General features: G+C 26.3%; 2 protein-coding genes across 2 annotated transcripts; both read left to right on the top strand.

The window, feature by feature from the left end:
* Positions 1–5,698: 5,698 nt before the first annotated feature.
* Positions 5,699–9,243, top strand: OCT59_007164 (uncharacterized protein; the record flags this gene model as incomplete). Its single annotated transcript, XM_066146846.1, has 7 exons — positions 5,699–5,792; positions 5,943–5,963; positions 6,047–6,228; positions 6,295–6,743; positions 6,815–6,925; positions 7,017–8,153; positions 8,244–9,243. The coding sequence occupies 7 exons, from the start codon at positions 5,699–5,701 to the stop codon at positions 9,241–9,243; spliced, it is 2,994 nt and encodes a 997-aa protein (XP_065998525.1).
* A 1,212-nt stretch (positions 9,244–10,455) lies between these two features.
* OCT59_007163 (uncharacterized protein) lies at positions 10,456–11,546 on the top strand (the record flags this gene model as incomplete). Its single annotated transcript, XM_025332257.2, has 6 exons — positions 10,456–10,594; positions 10,684–10,795; positions 10,887–10,939; positions 11,047–11,217; positions 11,295–11,422; positions 11,505–11,546. 6 exons carry the CDS (start codon positions 10,456–10,458, stop codon positions 11,544–11,546), a joined length of 645 nt encoding a protein of 214 aa, XP_025174678.1.
* Between the last annotated feature and the right edge of the window lie 1,749 nt (positions 11,547–13,295).

The raw sequence follows: 13,295 nt of genomic DNA, 5'->3' as shown, positions 1-13,295 counted from the left end.
ATCCTTCTCACGAAGCTTTTTTTCCCTCCTTTAGCATTTTAACCGACACAAGTATTTATAAAGTTATTTCATTCATTTTTACTCTTTTTATCTAACTATTCCTTATAAAAACACTGATATTTTTACCCATAACCTACTACCTTAATTACAACAACACCACTTCTAATATGAATGTAAATGAACGAGCTTATACTGACGCTACTGACAGTACTGGCGATACTGATGAATCATCAAACTTATTAGCAGCTGCAGGTATCTTTGCTATGAAATATGTTGTTTTGAATTCATGTTAGTATTAGAGTTAGGATTAGGGTTAGGGTTAGGGTTAGGGTCTGGTTAGGATTAGGGTTAGGGTCTGGTTGGTCTGGTTAGGGTTAGGGTTAGGATTAGTTAGGGTTAGGGTTTGGGTTAGAGAGGGTTACAGTTTAGTGTTAAGATTTCGTCATATTTACTAAAATTTTTATTGTTTATTTTGCGATTATATAATAGGTATTGATAGATTACTATTGCTTAATGAAAATAGTGATTCAGCTTTGTTTTCAGGAAAGAAATTTACTTCGTGGGATGAATGTGAAATGTTTTTAAATGAATGGGCAAAACAACAAGGCTTTCATTTAATAAATAAAAGATCGTGTCACTCGTGATGATGGTGTTATTCGTCGAAGAACATTTATCTGCTCTCATGGACGTACTTATGAATCAAATTCATCAAGAAATACTGCTACAAAGAAATTAAATTGTCCCTTTTCCATTAATGTTTCATGTCCAAAAAACAAAAATCCCGAAGGTCTGGTGTCTATAAATAAAATCAATGAAGATCATAATCATCCATTAAATAGGTCAATTATTGAATTTGAGGAATCAAAGAAATTTACTATGGAAATGATTGAAGACATTAAGTTTATGACCATTCACTGCAAGTTTGGTGCTACATCTCAACGAAAGTTTCTTGAAGGGAAATTTCCTTCACACCCTATATTTTCGAAGGATCTTTATGCTACTATTAAAAAGTTTCGCCCAAATAGCAAATCTTTGTCAAATGATGCTGCTCAAATTTCTAATTGGCTTGATAATGAAAAAGAAAAAGATTCTCGATGGGTTGTGGTTCGGGGATGGGACGATGATAATACATTAACATATTTATTCTGGATGACTCCAGTTCAAGTAGAAAATTGGGTACGTTATTCTGATTGTGTCATAAATGATATTACTCATAAGACAAACAGATACGGCATGGCCTTATCATTAGTTGTTGGTTTTAATAATGATAGACGTAATGTTTTACTTGCGCAAGCTCTTCTACTAGATGAAAGTTTCGAATCTCATGTTTGGATGTTTACCCAATTAACGAAATCAACTGGTATGCAGCCAATTGTTATAATAACTGATTCTGATCCAGCTGTTGATGCAGCTATTCGACAAACCCTTCCATCAAGTTATCCTATTCACTGTGCATACCATATTACACAAAATTTACATAAAAATCTCAGAAAATTGCTAGGCAATGATTATCAAGCATTCCTAACAGCATTCTATAGTTGTAGAAATTGTATTGTGGAAAATGTTTTTGAGCAATGGTTCAACAACCTTTTACAAAATTATCCTAATGCTAAAACATATCTGGAATTTATTTATAAAACAAAAATGTATTGGGCTCATTGTTATACTAAATTCAAGTTTACAGGAGGAATGATAGCCAGTTCTAGAGTTGAATCTGTAAATGGCTGTTTAAAACGATTATTGCACAATTCCAACATACCATTATGCGATCTTGTAGCTGAAATTCAAAGACTACTTGATTTGCAAGACAAGGAAAATGAATATAATTTCTGGCGTTTATCGATTCCTACCATACGACATCAGAAAAATTCAAACTTTTTATTTTCTAAAATCGATCAAATTCTTCAACATTATCTTACTCCTACAATGTTAAAAATGCATCGTGATGAGATGAACCAATCACTATATTATGTAGCAATGCTGGTTGAACGAAATTGTGAAGTAATGGAAGAAGAATTATTAACTAAAAATTCTGATGAAGCATCAGAAATTGATCTTCCACAGGCTACTTTAAAACAAATAATAAGTTATGTTGGTCTAAATAATGTTAAAGAAATTTGGGCTGTCAGTGTTGGTAATTCGTCAAAGATCAAGCATTACATTTTATTATTACAAAATTGGGGATATATTTGTTCTTGTCTTTCAATTGTACAGAGTGGTATTATATGCAGACATTATTTTCAAGTGATGTTAACTACAAAAGAAGCAGTTTTTCATATTAGATTTATTCCAACGCGATGGTATAATGAAGACAGAAATGCTGTACAAGAATCATTTATAACTGCTGATAAGTTTTTACAAGACAATCAACAGATTGAATATAATACCGACGAATTTGTATCAAGTTTATGTTTATTTGATCAAAACAATAATGATTATTGTGAGGAAAGATTAACAGTTCTTGAACAAAGAATTGTTTATGGTAAATTACATGGTGTATATAAGAAAGCCTTAAATAAGGCTTTACAAACAACTTCTAAATCGGAACAGCTTATCAGTTTACTACAAGAATTTGCGGATGATAAAAATGATGATGATGAAACGGACTCTGAAGAATTTTATCAATATGATGACACAAGTGACAAGGAGAATTTCGATCCATCAATACCATTGTTACAGAATCCAAAGAAACGGCGTGGAAAAGGGAGACCATTGGGTACGAAAAGGTTTAAGTCATCATGTGAAATATCTAGTTCTAAAACAAAAACACAACGTCGATGTAAAAAATGTGGGAAAGTTGGGCATTATCAAAAGAATTGCAAAGAACAATGAATAGATGACTAATTCATTAATATTATTATAATGTATAATTAATGTACTATTTGCTGTAATAATGTGTATAATAATATATTATTTTTTTTCGCTATGCTAATAAATAATAATTGTTCGAACATGTAAATATATCAATCACGTGAAATTGTTTATCATGTGATATTTTGGGGTGTGGCGATATTTCGCTATGGCGATAAAAAACAAAATCCTACTATATATATACAATAAATTTTTTCGTTAAAATTGAATATATCAATCCATCTCCACCCATAAAAAAAATTCTTTTAAAACATTGTCCTTTTTCCAAAATCATATCATTTACTCCATCCAAATTTTTCTTTTTTTCCTTTTGTTTTCGTAAAAAAAAAAAGGTTAAAAAAAAATCTATTCAGTAAAAAAAATCTTTCCTATCTAAAAATCTAATATAATTAGATTATTCCTTTAAATATTGAATATAAGTTGCTCATTAATAATTGGTTAAACAGTAAAAGGGTATTCAAAATTAAAATATTAATGTATAAAGAAATTTAATTAGAGTAAGGGATAAATCTTTTCGACGCGGTGGATTTAAGTAACTAAGTAATAATATAAAAAAAACTTCCCGATATTCCCGATTATAAAATGTGTTTGAAACGTGAAATAAATAATTTCCAAATATCCCAAAAAGAAGAAGAAAATATAAAAATAAATCAAAATATAAGTAAATATAAGAATAGAAAGAAATCTTCGATAAAAATTATAATAAGTTAAAAATATATTTATAATCATTTGAAAGATAATAAAAGGATTAAATAATTAAATTATTATTTTGAATTTGTCGCGTGTATTTTTTAGATTAGAAGATTAGAAATAATAAAAAATATATGTAAAATCGGGAAAAGTTTTAAAAGATGATATTGAAATTATAAAAAAAAATTTTTAAAATAATTATTTTCTTATATATATATATAATCTAATTAAAGGGTGGGAAGGTATATTAGAATGTAGAAATATAGTGGTATAAAATATAAAAATTAACAACCGGATACCTAAACCCACCCAAAGTTCTATAAATAACAAGTTTAAGAATTCTTTTTAATAATTGTATGAAAAATAAAAAATATCAATAAACGGATTTTTATGTATCTCCCATATCTCCCATGAACCTAAGAAAAAAAAATAACGATGAATAATCAATAACATAATAGTAAATGAACGCCATTTAGTCGATCGATAGAAAAAAAAAATAAGAATGCTTACCTTTATTGTTTTATATTTTAATTATGATTATAATTATTATTATTGTTATTATTGTAAGAGATTTCAATAAGTATAAAAAATATAATATATGTTGAAAAATGTTTTTAATTAAGAATGAGATTTTGAGAAATAATATTCAAAATTTGTGAATTTGAGCGCATTAAGTCGTTAATGACTCCATCCATGAAGTGGTATGATAGTCTTGGGAGTCAAAGGTTATAGTAGTTGGTTCGAAACCATTATCGGTTCGTTCATTTTGATCCATTTGTTTGAAATATAATTCAAGGTCATGAAGAGAGGAATGTGTTTGACAAATCGTCCAAAAATAATAAATAATATTAGAATTAATAAAATAAAATATAAATAAATAATTAATGGAAAGGTTTAATTCCAAACTGGGATAAATGGGATAGAGTAATGTATAAAATTATAGATCCACCGCGCCAAAAAATTTAAAAGATAATGTATAAAAATATAAAAATATATAAGCGAAATATATACAAAAAAACAAATAAATTATATACTAATATACAAGATTTAATATAAATACAAATATATACACATTGAAAAAAATTCTATGTTGTGAATTGCCGAGGCAAAAAATCATGCGAATTATGTATGAAAGAACTTCAATAAAATATACAAAGAAGGTTTAATATCAGAAATAATGTTATACATCAATAAAGTTGGAGGTTGGGATTCTGAACTTAAATATGGTATTCATCCAAAATAATAAAAAGGGTGACACAATGACCCACCAAAAAATAATTCAAAATATAAAAAATAAGAAAAATAAAAGATTTAAGTTCGATGTTGATTCGACGCATCAATTCTTTGTCGTTATAGTTCACTAGTTCACTCGGGAAAAATCTGCAATAATGAAATAAATAATAATCGAAAATTAATATTGTTCTATAAAAAATTGGCGAGATTTAACGTAAAAAGAAAAATTATTATTTTAACCGTTTTAATACCAACCATAGATATATTAAACTAACCATATTAGAGATTAGACAACTTATTAAATTTTAAAAATCCCTTCATTCAACAACATTTAACCCTTAAATTCTAAAACTCTCCATTGGATTCCAAACAACAAAAAAAAAAATCTCGAAAAAAAATATCGAAAAAAAAAATAGGGGATTTTATATACAATTCTGATAAACACTGATGACACATGTTAGACAAACAATTTGTCAATCCTTCCGCAGCAGATAGTCTAACTAAGCTTGTTATACTTATTCCTTCAAGATTTTCATAAGTTTTGCACCCGCCTGACTCTTTAATTTAACTAAATCCCCTATTACATGATTATTTAGTACAACAATTCTTTCTAATTTCAATTAAAAGCAGAGATCACGCATCGCTTAGATAAACAAACTATCCATAGACCTCTCTAATATTATACTCCCACAATTCCATAAATATAAATAATTATTTTTTCCGATTAACTTTAATAATAAAACCCCGCAAACAACGAATTTTTTCCTTAATTTTTTTTTTTAAAAAAAAAAAAAATTTTTATTTAGAAATATAAAATATATTAAAAAATCTTGATTTTTTTTTCTTGATTTAAAAAAAAACCAAAAAAATATCTTTTTTAAAGTGTAAAACTCAGATATAAATAATGCAATTATATGGATTATTTTCGATTTCCGAACAACAATATATTCAACAGTATAAACCGATTATTTTACAGAATGTTAAAGTCTTAGCAAACGGTTTGAAGAAAAAAATTATTTTTTTTTAAAAAAAATTTAAAAATCGATATGATAATGATTCAATTTTATATATATAATTTTTTTTTTTTTTTTTTTGAAAAAATAAAAAATTTTTAAATAATTTATTTCCATTTGCGTATTTAATAAAAGTTATTGATATGATTTCCGAAGGTAAATTATTTACTTTTATGTAAACTTTGATAATATCCCAAATCAAAATTTAACACGTTTTTTCTTAATTATAAAATCCGCAGTAACGATTCATCAGACCTATAAATATATCGAATCTAACCAAATTCAAGCGGTCTATAAATTTCCAATTCTTAATTCTTCAACCATTTGTAACTTTGAAGCAAAAATTGATGACGAACGAAAAATTAAAGGAATTGTTAAAGAAGTTGACCAGGCAACTAAAGAATATGAAGAAGCTATTAAAGTATTTAATTATTTATTTTTTAAATTTCGATTTTTTTTTATGTAATTAATTAATTATAATTTAAAGGAAGGAAATGTTGCTCTTACAATCGATGACCAACTGCCTGATGTTTTTCAATGTTTTATCGGTACAATATCTTCCGGTCAAACTATAGAAATTAAATTAACTTATGTTTCCGAACTTCGACAAAATACTGAATCTGAAGGAATTCGGTTCATTCTTCCAACTGCAATTGCACAAAAATATAATTATTATTCTTTAGAAAAAAATTCTGAAGTTGATTTTGAAAATAATCATTTAAGTGAATTTGATTCGGAAAATTGTAAGATAGAAATATCTGTGACTTGTAGAATGACTGAAGTTATAACTAGTGTTGAATCTCCTACTCATTCTACTAAATCAGCATTAAACGTTGGTGATGCTAAATTGACTAAAGTTAAATTAAATGAAAAAATTAGTTATTTGGAAAAGGATTTCGTGCTCGTGTTTTCAAGTCAAGGATTAGATAAACCAAGGTAAAGCACATATATGGTTTTAAAATTTTGTTTATGAGATATAAGTTCACGTCCGTCAATTTTTTTTACAGAGCATTTGTTGAATATAATCCAAAGACTGGTACGAATTGTGCTATGCTCACCTTGGTACCACAATGTTTACCTTATATTGGCCAATCAGAATTTATTTTCATCGTTGACGTGTAAGTAAAACTTTTGTAATTTGTTAAATTTAACTATAAATTTTACTTAATTATGTATTTAACTTAATTATATATTTTACTAAATTAATAGCTCATTAGATTCACAGACATTAAGTCATATTCTAAAAGCGTTAGAATTAGCCCTTTATTCACTTCCAGAAGATTCCCTTTTCAATGTAATCTCACAAAACTCATCTCTTTTCCCCGAAAAAAGTCAGAAATATTCACAATCAACATTTACCACAGCTCTTGAATTCGTTCAAAATATATCTCAACAAAATATTTTTAATGAATTTAATTTATATTCTACACTTGAATCAATATTCAACGCGTTAACAAATAATTCTACAAAAATATTTTATTTAACGAATTCATATTCAATTACTAAACAATATGAACAAATCAAGGAATTATTTCATAATCAAAAAATCGCTAATGAAAATTTTAATTTTTTCACTTTATTTGTTGGTGATGAAAATAGTAATAATGATATTTATAATTATTTTGATTTATTAACAAAATTAGGAAGAGGTTATTCAACTTTTACTAATTTTAATGATAAGTTTGAAAAAAAATTAATATCAATCATAAAAAATTCTTTAGAAATTCCATTAAGTAATTATGAAATTAATTGGATAGAAGATGTTGGTGATACTGAATTGTTGGATTATAGTGATGAAAAGGAAATCATTGTATTAGATAATGAAGAAGGTTATAACGGTTATGATGTTGATGACGACGACGATGATGAAGATGATGATGACGTCGATGACGATGATGATGATGATGATGATGATAACGAAGATAAAATTGAAGAATCTGATAAAGTACGCAGTCAACTTGATGAATCAACTTATTTAGCTCCCAACCTTTCTCACGATAATAATAATCAACGACCTAAAATCTTACAAGCTCCTTCAGCAATTCCTTTAATTTATAACAAACACAATGCCATAGTGTACGCTCTTTTAACTAAAGGAATTAAACCTTCCAAAACTTTACATATAAAAGCTCAATCTCAACAAGGTTTAGTTCAATTTAATGTACCGTTAGATTCGCATGTTATTAAAGGGAAAATTATTCATACTTTGGCTGCGAAAAAATTTATCGATTTTGAAGAAAACAATTTAAATAATTTTAAAGGAAAGTCTGTTGATTCAGATTCAAAAGTCAAGGATAAAATTATATCGTTAGGTAAAACGTATAATTTAATTTCTACTTACACTAGGTGAGTCGATATTTTTTTATAACTTGAAAAAAAAAAAATTTTTTTAAAAAAAAGTCTTACCTGATTTCCTTTTTTTTCCATCGATTTCAGTTTTTTGGCGATTAATAAATGGAGTGAAATCTTCTCTTCAAAGACACCATCAGATATTAATAACACGCCAATTTCAATTTATCACAATTATAAGCCAAATAATAATTCATTCGCATATTTTAAAGATTTTACGAAAAGAATTTTTTCACCTTCATATACACCATCAACGGTATCATCAGAATTATGTAATTTAAGCATAAATTCCAATTGTATATTATCAAGATATACAGGAAATTTCACATATTTCACATCAAACTTACTTACAAATCCGGTAACATTTATAAAAAATGGGATAGATGAAGTAATAGATAGATATTCATATGAAACCTTAACATTAGGTATAAAGCACAAACATCCAATTTATTATTTAGGTAATGGATTAGTTATGTATGGATCAGTAGTATATAAAATTGTTAGAAAATTTGAGCAATTTCCTGTATTTGGAGGATTATTTGTTAGACCAGTAGTAAGATTTATTGATGAATCAATTTTAAATAATATGAGATCATTAGGAAGAACAAGATTAGAATTGGAAGAATTAAGTCCTGAAGAATTTGATAAACATTTTAGAGAAAATATTTTTGAATCACATGAAGGGATGATTAATCCTATAATCGTTCATGTTGAAACATTATTTAATTTTTTAAAATTATTTTCTTTTGATGGAAAAATTTTAGATGAGATCAAATTTTATGAATTTTTTGGTAAAGATAAAAATCAGATCAAATTAAATGATGATGATGATGATAATGATGATAAAGTTGATAATAATAATGAGGAGATAGAAAAAGAATGTTTATTAATTGCTATTTCTTTGGCTTATTTTGAAATTATTTTATGGAAAGAATTTAAAGAAGAGAGTATAATGTTTTATAATAAATCAGAAAGATCTTTAAAAAAGATGATAAAAATTAAAGAAGGAGAAGATTTAGATTTGGATGAGAAATATAATGAATTATTAGGGAAAGCAAGAAAATTGATAAATAATTGGTTCGATTAAGAAAAAAAAGAGTATTACAAGAAAGATATTTTATTATTATTATTATTATTATTATATAAATTATATATATATTTTTATAAATAAAATAAATTTATTTAATCGAAAATTTTTCGAAAATTATCGAAATTTATCGAAATTTATCGAAATTTATCGAACAATTAATTGAGTTCTATTTTTGATCGTTTTGTTTTGCGCCATGAGTGTCATGACTCATGAACATCATGAACTCGATGAGTCATGAGCGTCATCATTGTCCAAATGCAATAAATGAAAAGACCTTCCTTAATGTAGTAGCTGCGGTCTCCTGTTCCAATTTTATTTCCGATTCTTTCCTATTTAACAAAATGGTAGTTGCCAAGATTTCATCATTTATTAACACTTTGATCTATTATCCATAAAAGGAGAAATCATACCCCATGACAGAATTCTGAAAGCTTTATTAACTTTTTCATATTTTTCATAGAAAATTTTCCCGTCAATCATTTACTTAATTTAGCATATTTTAATTTAAGAAAAAAACAATTGCTACGCATAATGAAAAAATTCCTTCCGAAAAAAGGGGGTTAGTATAATTAATTTTAACTGTATATTATAATAAACGGACTTTTTTTTTAAATTTTTAACCAATCAAAATTTAAACCTTTTTTTAGGTAAATTGCAAAACAAAATGTTTCATTTAAAACATTAAAGGAAAACAATATTAAGAAAATAAATAATATATAATATATGTAATTTTATATAATATAAACAATTTATTTTAAGGAAATATTTATTTCATTTACATTTTAGTCGTAATTGTGTTTGATAAAATAAGAAATTAATTGTTTAAATAATAATATTATTATTTAAAAAAATTCTTACTTGATTAAGTCAAATGTTTGTTAAGAAAATCAATAAACCTTTATAAGTAAAACGCAATGAAGTAAAACCCGTATCAAATTTGTAATCTTGCATAGCCCCTGTTTATAAATGACATATGATCAGGGAATAACCTTATGCTAAAAAAGGTAATCATTTCTTTTATCGCAGTAAAAAAAAAACTTTTCATTTTAATTTTTGACGCAATTTTAATCGATTTTTCTATAAATACCTCTCATAATGCCATTTTAAATTTCAAATACAACCATTCTTTTTTTTTAAAAAAAAAAAACAAAAGGGACCCGTCTTAAATAATCAATTATTTGAATTATTTGAATATCAATTATTTAAATAATGCCTTTTTTACCTTCGTATTTAAAAGATTTTCCATTTAATAAAAATCCAATCGATTTACCTACAAGGTGGAATACATCTGATTCAAACGATAATTTACAAGTTATTGGAGATAAAGAATTAAAAGTTTTATATATAGGTATAAATTATAATTTTTTTTTTATGTTTTTTTTTGTTTTCAATCGATCTAAAAAAAAAATAAAATTTCTTTTATACATAAAATTTCAGGACCTGGTCAAAATGACGCCGATGCTGCATCTATTCGAGCTAACCATTCGATACCAAGTGAAGTTGGATTATATTATTTTGAAGTCAGTATAGTAGATGCTGGAGAATCTGGGTAAAATATTTTAAACGTTATACAACGACTTTTTTTCTTTTTTTTTTTGATATAAAATTTCGAAATTCCTAATTTCATTTTTTTTTTCCAGCTATATTGGTATCGGATTTGGAGTTCATAGTGCATTTCTTTGGAAATTACCTGGTAAATAACAAAAAAAAAATCTTTACTTTGGTAAACTTTTTTTTAAAAAAAATAAGAAAAGAAATTTTCAAAACAAAGAAACGTTTCTTTCTTTCTCGTCTATTTAGGATGGGAACCAAATACTTTTGGATACCATGGTGATGATGGAAAGAAATTTCGATCATCTTCAAGTAAGGGACATAATTATGGTCCACCTTTCACAACTTGGGACACAATTGGTTGTGGAATAAATTTTTTCAATAAAACTGCATTTTACACTAAGAATGGTATATGTTTAGGTAATATCATTATGTTATCAATTTATCATATTTCAATAACGTTATAACCAAAAAATTTTTTTTTATAAAAAAATCAGGAGAGGCATTTAATGAGATCACCTTAAGTGATTATTACCCTATGATTGGTTTGCGTACTAGAAGTGAATGCATTGAAGTAAATTTCGGAGAAACTCCATTTGTATTCAATATTGAAGAATATGCAAAGGTAACTTTCAAAAAGATGTAACAATTATTTATTTATATATTGTATTTTAAAAACTTTATAATAACTATTCTTTCAAAAATAGATAGTATTTAAGGATGTTGAAAGAAGACGCATGATAATATGACGTATTACGTACGATAATCTAAATCTTACATAATTCATTCTTGGCTTCTTGGCAATTTATACCACATTTGTTTATATTTTAAAAATCATCATGAAAGAGAAAAAAAAAATGCATTTCACATCTTTAATCGGACATTAATACAAAGTCTTTTTGTTTTTTTTCTTTTTTTTGTAATATTTATTTTTATTTGTTTTACTTTTAGAATTTTTTTTTTGTAATATTTTAAAAAAAAAAAAAAAAGTATTAATTTATTTTTATTTGTTTTATTTTTAGAATTTTTTTTTTGTAATATTTTAAAAAAAAAAAAAAGTATTAATTTTAGAATTAATTTGTAAAATATCACATGATAAAATAAAACGATTAACTAAATTTTATAAACCCATAAATAATGTGATTATGATCGTCCATGTGCTTCCAAAAATACAATGAAAAAACTGGTTCGGTTATAGCCTGATTTCTTAATTTTTTTTTTTTCCCTGCATTAAGTTGCATTTAAATAACATGATTTAGTTGATTTACTATGATAGCATCAGTCCCGACTTAACCTTGTGAAACTGACAAGCTAATATCATCATCTGATAAAATTATCAGAATTATAAAAATTCCTAATATGGAAATGCGGCACCATATTACCTGTATTATCACGTTAGCCAGCAAATCGCTTATCATGTTTAAAAGTATACATTTAATATTAATATAGTCAAACTTTACAAATTATTAACGCAAAAAGGCAATATTACGACATTATAAAAATTAAGTAAACCATAATTAATTTTTATAATGTTAATACGTGCAGTAAATCTCATGATATAATTATAAATTACAGTATGTAAACAACACATGTATATGACAAAGAATTGAATCTATTTTTTCTCATTATATAGTATAGTATTACGGTCCTATCATAGGGGATTTTCTAAGAAGTGCACGCATGCTCTACTCGTAAAATTATGTACATGACTGCAGAAAAAAGCTGGTACTCATGAGCTCACTAAAAGCATGTTACAACCCGCGCATAGAACTCCATCTCACCACCACCATCATCTCCATACATACCATCACTATCACCACATCACACCACACACCATCACCAAAACCACAATCATCATGAGATTTAGGGTGGGAAGAAATTAGGATAAAGGAAGCAATTGTTAGGGTAAAGGATCAAGTATTAGCGAGGTGAAGAATTAGAAGAATTAGCTTAAGGGGTTAGGTAAGGTAAGAGGATTAGGTAATATGAAAGGAGATAAAGGTTAGGTAAAAGAAGGAAATTAAGGGAAGGAATTAGCGTAAGAGAGAAAGATTTAGGAAAGATTATTGTAGAATAAAGGCAAAGGGATTAGGGATAATGAAGGAAGATTGCATTGAAGTAAGGTTATAGGATACTTATGAGTGGTAAGTAAAATGAAGATTTGTAATACTGTAGTTACAAGATAGACTTAAATGATTATCTATAAAAGTTTACAATGACCTAAGTATAAACAAAAATTCTGAAAATACGAAGCACTGATTGGTTAGAACAATTTCGTATTACGTAAATTCAAAAATATTACTCCTTGTAGTTAAACCGACGAAAACATAAATTCCGTTTATACCATTTTTTTTAAAAAATTCAATTTTTCACACTATCCGCAGTAAATTAATGATCATTCGGCCCAAATTAAGTTGAATTGATGATTTTAATTCCAGTCGAAATTACGCTAAATCCGGCCAGAATTAAAATCGCACCAAACCATATCACACCATCAC

Source organism: Rhizophagus irregularis, chromosome 15 (assembly GCF_026210795.1).
Source record: "Rhizophagus irregularis chromosome 15, complete sequence".
Lineage (NCBI taxonomy): Eukaryota > Fungi > Glomeromycota > Glomeromycetes > Glomerales > Glomeraceae > Rhizophagus > Rhizophagus irregularis.
Note: the sequence above shows the minus strand (reverse complement) of the source record. Positions and strands in the feature narration are given on the sequence as shown.